Genomic DNA, 16,358 nt, shown 5'->3' on the forward strand with positions numbered 1-16,358 from the left:
AGCGGCCAGCTACTTTAAATTAATGCCATGTAAAGCAATTAAAGTTGAAATACTCCACCCCCGTGCAATATTTGGAAATGGCCTTTCAGGAAATTTCAAGACAGTCAAAGCCAATGAAAACCAAACTATAAAACTGCTTTAAATGCCACTGTCTTCCTTCCCAGCCACATATCACTAGTTAGCAGTTGCCTGCATTTTCCATTTTTCCTAGATGTCAAAGCATAAGCACGATTTTATGACTCAAAGGATAAAAAACACAAAGGGTCATGTTCCACTCATCATTAGCCGACAAACGAACAGACTAACTACAGGTGCCTTGTTCTAATAGCACCAAGGGTTTTCGGGGCTCATTTGCACTTTGCCAGCGACAGGCTGGAGAAATATGCAAAAGGACTGGAAGCTAAATGACTGATTGAATTCTACAAGTCTGTACAAACAAACGAGTGCTAGCGAAAGAAATAGTCTGTCGCCAACAGAAGGATCCGTCATCAATGATTAACATTATTTCATGTTAATGAGAGGGAAGGAAATAACTGTCAATGGATATGTCCCAAACTGCCCTGGAGAAAGTAAAAGGATACCTGAGACCACATGAGAAGAAGTATAATTGAGAAAGAACTGACATAGTATTTCTCACACCCTAACTGCCATGCGTTACAATGACTGTGAATTGCAGTTAGGATGGGATTGTTGTCATGTTTATTTTCAACATGATACAACTTTAGAATAGCAACAACCCATGGGGGAAAAAAAAAAAACTAGGTAGGCTCATTACCAAAATACCTCCCACCGAACTGCAGAAGACATCAGATCCTCCCTCGAGTAACAAACCAGCTACAATGGAAGATCGTTCGCAGTGAATGCAGGCATTGCCTCTTGGTATTCACAATAGAACACTACTTAATAGAATTCAAGGTACACACCAGGTCTCTCAGACATCTGAGTAATTTTTATCTGCGTGATTATAGCACCATGTGGGTTTCATCTGACAATACGAGGGTGGTCTGCCCCTTAGCCGCTCTAGAAAAGTTTGAAAGTCATTCTGCATTCCATTATTTGGGGATTAACTTCCTCACCACAAACATGAGCAGATCCACAAGCCTCTTTCTCTCTTTCTGAAAATGACAAACACTTAGGTCTTCACAGCGAACTTCCTCCAGAGCGAAAGCACAAGGACAAACAAAGCCATTGGGGACACACACACCAGAACACACGTTCACTTCGAACCCTGTAAACCGGCACGGACTTGAAAAGTTTTTTTGGGATGATATCCAAAGGATTAAGACATAGAGTAATTTAAATATTTGGATCACAGTAAACAGTTTTTTTTTTTTTTGGCAATATTAATCATGATCCTATAAGCAAAGATTTTCTTTACATAAAAAAAAACCAACCAAATGTGCTTATCTCCTTAAGCAGATGGTGACGATATGTACTTTCTCCCTATTCCCTAGTGCTGTTCATTATCACATTCTGCTGGCTCTTCTTTTTCTTTTCTTGAGATTCTCATCATTTTCATTTCCAACAGTTCGCAGGCAATACCCTATGCCCTATTCACTCATTCATAAGTGGTTATGGAGAACCTTTAAAAACTAAGGAAAGATGCTGGTGCTGCCTACAATGCCCACTAAAATACCTCTTAAAATGCTGTCACTGCCTTTTTTCTTTTTTTCCTCTCTTCTAATAAATAGTGGTAATCATTTTTGATAGCTAGTTGTCTATAATACGCATCCTATTAATCATATCTTATTTCATATGTTGACATAAAATATCAAAAATATATAAAGCACACTGATCAATGTATATATTGATTTCTTTTCCTGATGAGATATTACTAAGTATTTCAATGACAATAAGAAATACAAGAGTACTTATATTATCATCGAAACTATGATGTAAGCTCTTTCATGGAAGCTCAGAATTCTTTCATAACTCTGTAAGTCCTTGCATGCAATCACAGTAGATACACTGAAGAAAAATGCAATTCATTTTGCTAATTTCCATGAATATAATAAAGGAAGCAACATGTTTATGATTTCTGCAGAGAATATAGCTCATATATATCTCCAAATGCATGACATAACTTTAAAAAAATGAGAATGATTTCTCTAAGTCATACACGGACATTTCTCTCATTTCTTCTTGGTTACATCTCTTATATGGGACTCATACACAACTTTTGGCATTTACATCGTGAAATATGAAGTCTTAAAATCTGATGTGGGGAAGAGAACATTACAAAGGCCTCTCCAAGAAGATACAGCACTTCTTTCGAGGTGCATCAGAAATCATGCCCAGAATAAGCAAAACCAGCCTGCTCACCTTGGTAGACTCCCCGCTAACTCGGTGGTTGTGTCTCTGGAGGAGAAAAAGAAGATATGTATGATTAGCTTATTTTGGTAAATTATAAAAATTTGTTTACTAAAACCATAACACAACGCACCAAGGACTGTAATTTCATATGTGTGAAGAAGATACTATATATGCACCTGTTCAGAAATTTACAATCAACTAATCACATTTCTCATTAATTCCCATAAACCTTTCAATGTTATTTTCAATGCAGTTTTACACACATGCAAAATGTCCGCCTCTGCTTTCTGTTTAAAACATTAAAATTTGAAAATGTACAACATACAGAAAGAAAATAGGAAGGAAAAAAAATCCCCAACCACCTTTTAGGTATTTTTCCAGTTAAACAAAGCACCTGTATTTCTTTTTCTAAGAATCATTTAGAAACAAGTTTAAGAATATGTCTTTGTGTTGATGATCTCTGTCACCTGAGGTTTATGAAAGAACACGTACAGCACAAAATCCAATTCTTTCAGTAGCAAATTGCTGTTTTTTATTTCTTCATTATAGTGTCCTACCAGGTGGGATTTTTGAAGGCACATGCTATGATAATTCAAATGGCACAAAAGACAAGTCACTAATTGAAAGCTTTATAGTGTACTAATAAGAACGACCAGACACAGATTTCAAAACTAACATTTTCCTAATTGCAATATCCTATCTTTCAATCAGAGATGTGTTCGTGGAAATGACAGAAAGCAAGGAATAAGAGGTGGAAATGGAGGCTTAATGATGAGACACTTTAAAAGTAGAGGTGGGCTCAACTTTGTGTTGGGGGATTAAAGGTACAATTCTTAGGAACAGTGGTCCATAATCTTCTTCAGGTCATATCATCCCTTTAAGTATCTCATTAATGATACAAACCCCTTACATAGCGTAAAATAATAATACACTCGTACATGGGCACCAAAATATGGCTCATAATTGTAGATGGTTCGTGGACCTCCTACAACTACCATGTCAACCCTGGGTTAGGAATCTCTCCCTTAAACTCACATTGTCTTTACTCATCTTGACCATCCAAATAAAGGACTTCCTCCTCCAGGAATTTTCTCTGGCCCTCCCAGCCTCCAGAACTCTCTCCTACCTACTATCTGGTTCCTGTAGAGGCATAACACCCTTAAATTAACAAATGATTTATAAATGAGTGACTTAAGTTGGGCTCCTATAGAAATATCCTTTCCTAAATAACCAGATAATATTTTTTAAAAGATTTATTTATTTATTTATTTATTTATTTATTTATTTATTTATTTATTTTAGAGAGAGTGTGTGAGCACAATCGGGGGGAGGGCAGTGGGAGAGGGAGAGAGAGAGAATCTCAAGCAGATGTGGGGCTCGATCCCATGACCCACGAGATCATGACCTGAGCTGAAATCACAAGTCAGATGCTCAACTGACTGAGCCACTCAGGAGCCCCAATAACCAGATAATATGAAACGTCCAGCTTTTATTGCCACAGAATTAGTTTTTGAGAGAAAGCTTCCATTCTTTTAGCAAAAACCACAGTTGAAAGTTTTGTCTGCGACACTGTTGAATGCTTTAATGTATTCATCTCTTCTAAGAATTCCCTGCCTGCATGAGAAATTTCTCTTTCCAAACAGAATCAGAACTGTGGGTACTCCAGCTAAGAGGCACCCCTCCCTTTAGTCTTCCTTTATAACATCGATCGCAGCAAGCATCTTTTAAATTCTATTTTAGTATTTATTATTTTGTAACTTGAGGCCAACATACGTGAGTACTCAATAAATATTTGTTCGATTTGCAAGGAATGAATTAATGAACTTTTCTGACCTTCTTGTTGCCCTGGAGGGTTAGATCTATGTTTAGAGCTTGCTCATAGGAAGAGCAGAGTCCCAGGGTCAAGGTACATTATCTTTCCTTCTTTCTAATATTTTAACTCTTTACTTTTGCTTTCCAGATTATATGTACTTTAATATTATGAGTCCCCCCGGTATCTTTTTTAAAAATGTTGGACATACATTATAATATATCCACTTAAATCACACAGTAGAGCAGCATTTCTCAGCCTCACACTCTAATGGCATTTGGGGCCAGTTACTCCTTTGTCATTGTAAGATGTTTAGCAGTAGCACAGGCCTCTACCCACTAGATGCCAGCAGTATGTATCCCCCCCCACATTGTAACAAATACAATATCTCTAGACAATGCTAAAGGGTCCCCTGGGGCAAAACTGCCCTCAGTGGAGAACCTCTGCAGTAGAACAATAGAATTGAAGTATCCATAGTTGACTTCTGTTTCAAAACCTTACTGGGTTGAGCAATATTGTTCACTCCAAGGGAAAAACATGGCGACTGGGCCCTGTCCAGCATGCCCATCTCGCTCTGGCTCCTGGCACCTAAGTGTGCATGCTGAATGACAGTATGCTGTGCTTGTTCCCCAACCGATTTATGTTAGGGAGACTCATTCTTATTTTCAAATCTAATTAAACAAGATATAAAACCAATGAAAGCTGACTGTGGAAGAGTTCTCATTTCTTTGAAAACCAAGTAGTATTCTTTGGAAAGAGTAAAAATAACAAGTAGCTTAAGAAAAACTGACCTTGAATTAGGACTAAGGGCAAGACAACCATAAATATTGGGGGATGAAAGACGTCACTGTCACACGGGTCTTTAAGTTCTTATTCCTCTTCAAGAATAAACTGGAAACAGGTGGTAAATTATGGGTGTGATTTATGCACAAAAGACGATGCAGGACTCCGCACAGTGGACCCACGCGCTCAAAGTGCTGGCCTTCTTTTAGAGCGAAAAGGCTGCGAAGGAAAGTTCTGCTCTCCACATAGGACGTACCCACTGGGGAAGTTTATGTTTTACGCAACTGGGTACTCAAAAATTTACATGAGAATGACAGACGTAACTTCATAGGAAAAGTAATTTTTAGTGAACTTTCATGAATGGATGAACACAGGTTAAATGATGTTACCTAAAAACCGGATGATTTCATGGCAGCACGTAGCCCCATGATTTCGAGAAAGAACGTGAAGAGGGAAAGATCCACCCATCTGAGTACAGTAATGCAGTTGGACTCACCAACCAAATACCATTTTCAAGATCAGCAAAACACTAGAGCTTTTAAAGCATCGACCTGTTCGTTTTTTACCCATTTACTATTGCTAATAAATAATCTGAATTATTCATGTTTTCAAGAACTTATACCTTTTGTAAAGAAATCCTTGAGGAAAATACATTTAGCATAATATGCTAGGCTTCGTCTAGATAACGCTCTATCAAAACCCACTTGAGAGATCTTAACAAAGTACCGTACAGAACATTTTTAGGGCAGTGAAAGCACTCTGTCTGTGATACCATAAAGATGGGCACATGTCCTTATACACTTGTCCAAGCTCATAGAACACACAAGGCCAAGAGCGAGCCCTAATGCCAACTATGGAGTCTGGGTGATAATTATGCTGGTTCATCGATGATAACAAACCCATGATCCCAGTGCAGGATGTTGATAATGGGGGGGGGCTGTGCATTTGTGGGGGCAAGGGGAATATGGGAAATTTCTGTACTTCCCTGTCAATTTTGCTGCGAACCTAAAACTGCTCTAAAAAATAAAGACAGGGCTTTTTTCCCCATAAACGTGTATGGGTTGCAATGTCCAGTATTAATCTGACTTTCTAAGCATAATTCATCTTCAGCGCTAATATTTATTTATCCAACGTAATCACCGAACACCTAGCATATGTTCAGCGCACACCATGCTGGGTGCTTTCAGAGGCACCAAGATGAATTAGATCCTGATCCTTCTTTTCAGGTGTTTACACTCCAGTAAAGGATATTATATAAGGATAAAATGGTGGATACTTTTGAATTTTATACTACTGACAGCTCCTTTAAGCCAAAGACCATGACTTGTTATTTTGAATACTCGGTCCCTAGCAGAACCCAGACACCCAGTATATACGAGTGGAATAGAACCAAGAAACGTTTCTGTTTGCAGGTAATTCCCACCTCCTACATTCATTTCTTAAGATGCCTGTTGGAATTACAGCAACTGCACTCATTTCTTTTCTTTAGTTACCATTACTAAGCTAATCTGATTTCATGAAGAGAGTAGAATGCTAAAAACTAAGCGAAAACAATGATGAAAAAAAAAACAACAAGAAGATTTTTGTGTTCCAAGAAATAGAGCTGTCCTGGGGGCTAAGAAGTAGACTGAAATGATGGAGGGCGGGTGACAGGTTGCATATCCTTGGGCAATTTCTTCTGCCTCCTGGCTCTCTAAATCCCAGAATGTAATAACAATGCTGCCCTTTGATCTGGAGTTGTCGGATCACTCAGCAATGTGAACAAACAAGAAAGCTCTCTGCAAATCTGAAGTTGTGCTATAAATTCAATGTTATCAAAGAAAAAAAGCAGAGGAGACAAGCACCTTTCAAAAGCAGATGAGTGTCCTGTGGGTATTATATAGCTTTTCTTTTTTTGTAGATTATTTAGCATCCCTTACCAAAAAAAAAAAAAAAAAAAAACACACTTTAATTTTAAATGTGTAGAACAGTCGCCGGTGCACAGTGATGTCAGCTTTTATCATCTGTCTGAAATAGCGTTCTTCCTCATCATGTCCTATCCCTTTCCATTCCGGAACTATGCAAACAGTTCTTTTTTTAGGAAGTGTTGAAGCAAGAGCACACCATCTATTTCTGTGCAGCTTGCCAGTTTCCAAAATTAGCTGACAACATAAAACAGAGGACAAGAGCCCCCATGCTAATTGTGTGGCAGCACGACAAATATTTTTAAGACCTGGAATGTTTCTCTCCAATGGTAGGTACCTGTGATTCTTCCAGAAGTCCTAAGACTTTTAAAATGTTAAAATGCATTTTATTTTTATTGCACGTCCTGCAAATGATGTAATGTTTCAGTCATAGAAGAGGTGAGGTTTCCTTTAATTAAGAGTGAAAGCATAACAATGAAGCAGATTTTTTCTTCTTTTTCTTTCTTTTCTTTCTTCTTTCTTTCTTTCTTTTTTTTTTTTTTTTGTCACCTGGCGTGGGGCAAAGAGTGGGCACTTAAAGTTGGATCTATTTCCCAATATGACACACACAAGAAGATTCACTTAGAAGCATCATTACAAATGCACACATTAATTTAGGATGGTTAACTTTTGTTTTACATGGTGAACTTTGGCTCCAGGGAATCTAAAACACCTTAGAGATTTCCTCTCTGATGAAGAAAGCCCAAAGACACTGCTCATTCCTCCTAACCCAACATTGTTCTTCCCCCCCCCCCCCCAATCGTTTATCTGTCCTTTTTATGCTCTCTTTATTTTGTCCCTTCTTTATTTCTTCCCTCCTGCTCTACCGCTCTAAATTTCTGCTCACGTGATTAAAACGTCAGTGTGCGTGCTGCGGTGGGAGTGTGTGTCTGTGTATAGACACAAGCGATTATTTCCACGTGGTCAAACTATACACACCCACGCAAGCTCACACTTTTCGGACTCTAATTTAATACCAGCCACTCTTGTAGGCTATTTACATGAGTTTACTCACTTAACCCTTACAAAAGCTTCATGTAGTCATCACTATGATTAAAACACAATGGAGGTGAGAAAAACAAAGCAGAAAAATATAAGTAGCTTCTTAGAGCCACATGGCTAGTGACAGGGCCAGGACTTGAATCCAGGAACTCTGGTCTCGGAGTCCATGCTTTTGATGAGGATGTTATATTGCTACACATTTACAAGCTACAAAAAAGTGTGTGTGTGTGTGTGTGTGTGTGTGTGTGTGTACATACATACATTTTTTTTCTTTTTTCGCGGGACGGGACCCCAGCACAAAGGCAGGGGTAGAGGCAAACCTACAGAATCAGTTGGAAGGGCAGTGGCAGGGCTGGAGGGAAGGGGGGTGGGAAAGAAAGCCAGCCAAGGTGGCCTGGAGACAGAGGTCACACTGAGCCCAGCATGACAGCAGAATGAAAGGGAGGAGAGTGGGGTCTCAGCGGCTGAAAGGGGCCAGGTTTGGGCAGGGTGAGGGTGGGGTCCAGTCTTATCTGAGCCCTGCAGGCTGCCCAGGCCTGTCCTATAGCACAATGCAGGCTGAGGGCTTGAGCAAAGCCCCCTGTGGGAGGCAGAGGAGGGAGGGGCCCAGAAGCACAGGACTGGAAATGGGGTGGGCCCTGGGCAGTGGTTCTCAGGGTAACAGGGCTGCTGCCTGGGAAGCTCACCAGAGGTAATAAAATGGGGGCACATACACACACATTTATTTCACATGTATACTTACATATTTATGTGCATATTACATATATAATATATTTGTGTATATATATGATACATTTACTTATTTGGTTTGGGTTGAGTACCATAGCAGGTAACAAAGAAATGGCCCCACTATCAGCAACTTTACAATGTAGAAGGGGGAGACAGACCAAAAACAAAGGAGCACATGGCTATTTACGACTACCCTCCATAGCACAGGTGATGAAGAAAGGCGCAGGGTAGGCACAGAGTGATACTGGGGACATTATTTTCTACAGGGCGGCCAGGAAGGGCTCTCTGTAAGGACACCCAGGGAATGTGTTAATGTGCAAAACACAACCATTTCCTCCCCCCTTAACTTCTCTGCCCGTTTCTTTCCTTGGCACTTGCATTTCACACTTCTTTTCAGCAAATATTCACCTAGGACCCACTGCATGAAGCAGACAATTCTAGGTGTTGTTTTGGTGGAAAAAACATGATAGGCGGTCTGGATCTGTATACTCAACACGCTGGCGAAGGAAGAGGGGAGACCGGCCCTCCAATACACTCATGTCCTCACTAGAGACATCGGGCTTTGACAAAAGATACTTCCGGCTGCTTCAGAGGCCGGCCTCGCAGACCCACTCCGGCCAGCAACACGCACAGGAGGGGTCCTGCCTGCGGACCACCTCCACCAGAGCGCCACTCCAGGCCCCTCCGCCCAGCCCGCGTCCGCAGAGGTGGCCTCTTCCACACTCTCGGTCCACAGAGTCAGGCCTACGAGGTGGCGTTTCTCTTTAAATCACTTCTGGGTTTGGCGCAGGCTGAGGGTTATTCCCACGGGGAGATGGAGCTTCCTTCCTCCAAGTCCCGCCAGAAACAGGGACAAACGTCGGGAGTGTTTAGATGTAGGGATTTGCAGCAGGCAGCAGGCACTCATGCAATCTGAGTTGTCAGAGCACTGGCTGCGTGAAGATTGCTTTTATCTCTGGGCGCCTGGGTGGCTCAGTCGGTTAAGTATCTGCCTTTGGCTCAGGTCATGATCTCGGGGTCCTGGGATGGAGCCCCATGTCAGGCTCCTTGCTCAGTGGGGAGCCTGTTTCTCCCTCTCCTCCCCGCTCATGCTCTCTCTCATTATCTCTGTCACTATCTTTGTCTCTGTCTCTCTCGAATAAATAAGTAAAATCTAAAAAAAAAAAAAAAGGTTAATTTAATCTCATCATTGACCCATCCAGCCTCCTAATAGGGCACGTCCTTTTCAGAGTCCTTGCAAAGATTTCTTTTGCCTTCTTTGGCCTCAGAATTACTTCAGATTATTTTAGCATTCCTTACATAAAACAGCCACAACTGTGCGCCTTTCTTTGTCTGCGCGCCCTGCAGTACCTTGAAAACAAAATCGCCAAAGGTTTCTCCAGACCAGCTCTGCAACGCGGCCCATCTGGCCCCGCCGGTCACCTGTGAGGGGCCACTGTTCCAATAGCCCCTCCTGTCATTTTGAGACGGTGTTAAGGGCTTTTGTTTTCCTTTCTTTCCAAAATGTCATCTGGACACTTAGCTCAGGAGTGCACCTGAGAAGGGGAGGCTTGTCCTCGACGCTGCTGGTGGCCTTTGGGAAGAGAAATGCATCTCCACACACACTTGGGTTTACCTGTTAATCACCCTCCTCTATGCTCCTGGGTCCAGACGGGTAAATCATGTATCCAGGAAGGACCTGCATCAGCCACGAGTAACGATTCCCGCTCCTTAAAACTCACTTATTTAGACTTTAGCAATAGCAAATGTAACCAGGCCTGGAGGACGGTCGCAGAGCCTACAAATGGCACATGACGTTTCATTTACCAGCTTGTACTCTCAGAAGCAAAAAAGCAAAAGAACAAAACAAAAAACCAGACAATGTAATGCAAGGCTGTATGTGTGCGTTTTAAAAGCTTTGTTCACAAAATGACATCTCTCCAAAAAAAACAAAAAACAAAACCAATAAAAAAGAGAAGAGGTGTATTCTCTTCAAATTCTACGCTTCTGCCAGGGGGAGGAGGGATCAGGTTACTAAAAGGTCTCTGCATTTAATACTGCTAGATTATTGTGTTCTAAGCTTTACTGTAATTCCTAAGTGGGCTTAAGGGAAACTCTACCAAAAATTATTAATCAAAAATCATTTTTTTTCTTTGATACATCAGTCTGAAAGAAGGCCCATTTTTCAATAATGCCTCATTTTTCTCCATTAGCTCCTAGGGATGTAATATCACCAATAAGTCCTCTTAATGAGAGAAAATCATCCCCACTCCTGATAATTTCTGGATCAAAGAGGGATTTGCAAATACTAGCCTGCATCGTAATGTTTGACTAACGGCCTAATCCATCAATCGACAAGTATTGGTACCAAGTTCATTACCATATATTATTAGCATGTATTTATTAATTTGCTCAACAAATACATTTCTACAGCTCCTACTATGTGCCAGTTTCTATGTGCTAGGGATTGAGCAGGGAATAAACACGAGATGGACTATGTGGTATGGAAACCATCCCAGCAAACACTTACACAAAGGAATGCCTGCTTTTAAGTACCAGGATGAGATTTTATCTGCCTCCATCCCCTGACATCCCCCTTCAAGGCTTCTGGGAATAACAGATCCAGAGAGACTTCATCAGCATAACAATGCCAAAGTCTTGACTGATGAACCAGACTTTGGCAAGAGGAAGGTTATTGTCTTACAGATGCTGCCCCTTCCAAGAACCTAAATTCAAAAGCTACTGCCCAGTTGAGAGGGATGTGAGAACTTGCAGGACACTGCACTTTCTGGAAATGCACTCTGACCTGGGGGAAGGTGGCGGAAGACCGAAGGCACATGGGGGACATGGGGCAGAAGAGAAGAGGGAGAAGGTGGTGGCTTCCTGGCAGCCACAGTCAAACTCTATGTGGGATGAAGCGACAGAATGAAAAAATGTAGAGATGGTTACAGCACCTCCTGACTCCTGGTCTGTTTCAGATCAGTGAAGAGTCCACTTACTTCCTGTCCCTTCACAGCTGAGACCTGCAGGCCCCACCAGGCACTGGCTGCCGGAGGGCTCTGAGGAATACAGGCTGGAACCCAGGACTCAGGGCCTTGTTGGTTTCTGCCCGATGTCTGGAAGTAAGAGACAGATATGCCCCTATTTGGTACAGAATGTACCCGTGACCTCTGCCAAATGAACATCCCTTCAAAGGGTTTCTATGTCCATCCGTGGACCTGGCCTCCACCCTGCAGCTGGGAATGGGGCTCAGGCCAATGCATTGAGCCCCTCCTTCCTCCTATTTTAATGAAAAAAAAAAAAAAAAAAAAAAGATAAAAAACAGAAATTCTGTCAAAGCCAACTCTGGCTATAGGGTTAAAAGCCTGTAACTGCCATCCATGGAAAAAGTAATAAATATTGTGCTGACGTGATCTGGGGGAATCTTATTTTTTTTTGTTTGTTTTTTTACTTTCCAGTATAGTGGCCATAAACACAGGAAAAAATACTGAAGCTTCTTCTCTCCAACAGTATGGTTACTTATTTTTAATCTACCCATTTATACAGTCCTCAGTGAGAACAGGACCACGCTATTACCCCTCCTCTCCTAGGCCTACTCCAAGAGGTTCCAGAGTTCATGATAAAACAGTCAAGACAGGGAGCCCAGCCCTTCTGACTATAAAGGCTGGCACAGACATCAGAGGTCTGGGCAGAAACACAGAATTCAATCTGAGTTCTGGGCACAGAGAGACGGGCGAGATGAAACTTCTCATCCAGGGGACCTTTCACCTTCTTAAATTTACCCATTCAGAACAACGCGGCTCCAGCGCTATCCGCAGAGGGGGAGTTAACGCTATTGTAGATCCTTCCTATCTCCCCAATCGCCTCTTGGACTCTGCTGGGTGAATTAAATGTGGTATTCATCACTACCTCTGAAAATTCAAATCTGTGTATTCAACCACAATGGGTCATGTCCAACTCTCTCATTTAACAATCGCCAATGTGCCTTCTCTGTGGCAATAGGAATTTTGAACCAATCCCAGACGAAACCTCCAACCTTCAACACATTCACAGATGACAATTATATCTCTACAATCACTAAAAAAAAAAATAAAATAAAACCAACAGAAACGGAATCAACAGTAAAAGAGCTAAATTATAGATAACAGAATATTCATAAAACTATACCTCATCTCATGAATGTGGGTGTACTTTCTGTATGCCAGGATTTCTTTAGCCACTAGTGATATTCAGCATATCGCAATTGAGTGCAATTACAGTTAGCTATAATTAAGAACAATTACAGCTTTTATTTCTACTTGTTCTTTAAAAGCACATTTGTAATAAAACTTTTTTTTTAAAAGGTGAAGAATATAATTATACATCCTTATAACGTCTCAAATAATTAGTTTGACTAAAGTTTCTTCGGGAACAATTTTCATTTTAACTGTCAGATCTGCCATTTATAGTCAATGGAACATACTTTTAAAAAAATTCCATCATTAACCTTTTTCACCCCATATAGCTGTATATGAATTATTGGTACAAATTGGAGGTTTCAGTATTTAAATCTCTAGGGCCTGCTGCAAGCCATAAAAGAATTTTCCCTTTTAGTTGTCTATGTGCCTGGATGGTCATGCATGCACATGGGTGCACGCGTGTGTGTCCTTTAAGAAAAAAAAAAAAGAAGAGATGCTACATTTTTAGAGTATGTTTTCTGGCTCAAGATTTTTGGAAAAAAAATTGCTTGTGTTAGAAAGAGGCATTCTCTAGTTCTATATTACAGAACACTGTCTCTTTGTTTATTTACTGCATATTTATGCAGGACCCAAACTACACAGTGCCAAAATGAAGTCCCTGCATTGTGACAAACCTGTCCCTTGGTTTAGTAACTCATGGACTGTCCGTATCAGTGGAATGGGACCAGGGCCTCATTGGGATCAGTGACAAATGCTACCTCCTCATAAATCTGGACTCCAACTCAACCTGACCCAATCACTGTCTCCCCTCCTAGAATGTAAGCCCGTGAAGGCGGGGATGATCCCTCTTTCCATATCTGTCACCAGCACCCAGATCAGAGAGCTGCCGTAAAGAAGATGCTCACTAAGTTGAATAAGTTGGATCATTGAAGAGGGTTTTTTCTTTTTTTTTTTTCAGGTCTTTCCCATTTATGTTGGGAATAATTGAAAATTAATCACCCGAATGACTTTGAAGATAGAAGAAAATTAGGTAACACAACTCCGGAAATTAAGGATATTTTCACCACTTATCTGGTTGAATTAGCTGTCCTGGGAAAGCCACGTTAGACAAAGTCTGCACACCTGGACAGGGCGGCGGGGGGGGGGGGAACGGATCATCTTTTAAGGTTCTTTTCCTTGGATTATCTAATACCCAACAGAGATGGAATCTTAAAGGCAATTCACATAACCCTAAAACGGGCATGTGCAGTAGCGTGTGGGGCAGATAAATACAATCACACCCAGAACACAGACCATCGGTATCAAAGATACTAATACACTGAGAAATTGCTCCTGTTAAAAATACTCTCAATATTCAAAATACTGAAATAGATTTGCATACAATTTATATTGTGAAGCTTGTCATTTATTCCATAACAACCATCCGTTACTACGTACTATGTTTCAATCGCTTTGCTTAGCACTTCACATAAACTTTCTCTCATTCTCCACACCTGTTTGTTATTAATATGCTCATTTTTCAGATTAGGAAACTGAGTCTCAGAGAAGTCAAGAAAATTTGAACCCAGGCCTGTCCAACTCTAAAATAAACAGTTAAAACAAGATAATAAAACAACTCATGGCGAATCACCGTCAAAAGACATCAAAAGTAGGAGAACCTGGGAAAGGGGAGGGGGGATCTCTATAGCAACCTAAAGGCCCAAATGAGGGAAACAGGGATCTAAAAAAAGTTTCACTCTCAACTTTACTTATAGACCTACTAGCTTTTATCTTACTGGTTCTCAGACATACTTTCTATGAAAAAGATCCATATGTACTAGAGGTATTGAAAGGGGGTGTCGAATGGGTCAGTTAGCTTAAACTACTTCTAGCTATCTATCCTTGCCCAAATGCACAAGAAGGCATCGACATGTCCATAGCTCTGTCTGTAACCGAAACCATCTAAACGGTTTACTGGCTACACTGTGCGATATCCACGCTGCGGAATATCTATGGAGCACTCAGAAAGAATGAGGTAGCTTCCCGTGTTCTAAAATGGATAGAATTCCAAGGCGTGCTGGATTATAAGAAGAATAAGTTGCAAAACATAGGTTGGGTTTTATGCTGTTGATGTTAAAAACAAACACAGAACAGGAAGCTCGTAAGTACATTTGAGTATGGAAATGCAGAGAAACGGGCCTGGAGGAGATCGGCAGGCTAATAAGTGGTGGCCTCTGCAGAAAGGAGAGCGGTGGGCATAGTTCAGTCCTGCACACAAAACTTGTTTTTTTAAAGGGCTGCCCAGCTGACCTGAGGGCCCAGCGAGTGAGGGGGCATTTCCAGGCCAACAGCAGGGCTTTCAGCTGAGGGAGGAGGCGTCAGGGTCCTCCAGGGTGCATAAGCTGACTGCAGCATCTGCTGAAAGGTGGCAGGACTGGGCACCAGCACTCTGTCCCTGCTCCCTGGGGAGGGCTACAGCCTGGGGTCTGGGATGGGGCAGCGGGCACACATCATGTTGTGTGTGAGCTACCTGCCTCCCACTCATGACACCTGTCTGCTGTGGAAGGGACACTTCCTGTACCCACGGCTGGGCCAGGTCCAGCCGCACTCCCAGCAGGCTGCTCATGGTGTCTGGGTGTGCATGGACCTGGGATGAGCCTACGTCACTTCCTTAACGGCTGCACAGGGGGCCTCCCATCCACCAGGGGCGCTAGAGATCCAGAGGGCCCTCTGCAAGAAGGCTCAGCAGCACACGAGGCACCGCTCTCTGCCACCTTCCACGTTCCACCAAAGGCCGCCAGGATACAGGGTGGACATCCATGTCCAGAGAGCCCCACCCAAAGAAAGGGCAGCTGATTAAAAAACTCATTCGCTTGGTCAGACTGGTTTAAGAGTATGAAGATAGATTCCTGAAATATGTGCAAAAGCCAATTTTTAATGTATTTGAATCAAGTTTAGATGCCCTCAAGAAACTTTGCTATTTCAAAGGGAGCTCTGGGGACCCTATTTTGGTGAGGAATGTGATCAATCTCTCACTTGTTTTAAAATTAGTATTTTCATAAATCATTTTGCTTATTGGAAAATTTTGTAATTAATAGAATTCTCTGCGGTAAGGGTTAAGGAGAAAGTAAGAAGGTATTTCTAATAAAAAAAAAAAAAAGAGTCTTAAACCACAACTGTGACTTGCTTTCTATATGTAGTCATTTACTTTTTTCATCTAACATCCTGGGTGTAGAAAGGTTGGATTTTTTTGAGATGGGGGACTGGTGGAGCCCTGACATTCCAAAAGCATCACAGAAAAGCTGTAAAAAGTACATGTGAATAGAAACACCTGAGCAAACATTCCAGGGGAAAATGTCACTTACATGCGTAGTCAGGGCCAGTTTTACTCAGATTAGGAAATAATATTGGGCAGCCTTAAGGAAATTTTCACTTTCCTTTCATTAACCTGACCTCCCAGACCACGTCTCTGAAAGTTGAAACTTCCTTCCTTCCTTTCTTTTCCTTTCCTCTTCCTCCCTCCCTCTTTCCTTCCTTTCCTTCCTTCCTTCTTTCCTTCCCTCCTTTCCTTCCGTTCCCTCCTTCCCTCCCTTTCTTTTCCTTCCCTTCCTTACTTCCTTTCCCTTCCTTCCTTCCTCCCTT

At 41.6% G+C, this 16,358-nt stretch overlaps 1 protein-coding gene across 6 annotated transcripts in view; it reads right to left on the bottom strand.

Annotated features, from left to right (window-relative positions):
* The window catches only part of CELF2 (CUGBP Elav-like family member 2), a 505,360-nt gene that overhangs the window by 386,987 nt on the left and 102,015 nt on the right, over positions 1-16,358 (bottom strand). For all 6 annotated transcript variants that reach the window (XM_087857734.1, XM_087857733.1, XM_087857725.1 and 3 more), the window contains exon 2: positions 2,323-2,358. In XM_087857734.1, the coding sequence (XP_087713860.1) occupies positions 2,323-2,358 (36 nt within the window). The remainder of the gene's footprint in view (positions 1-2,322; positions 2,359-16,358) is intronic.

This window comes from Ursus americanus, chromosome 31, assembly GCF_024610735.1.
Source record: "Ursus americanus isolate L20-20 chromosome 31, mUrsAme1.1.p, whole genome shotgun sequence".
Classification (NCBI taxonomy): domain Eukaryota; kingdom Metazoa; phylum Chordata; class Mammalia; order Carnivora; family Ursidae; genus Ursus; species Ursus americanus.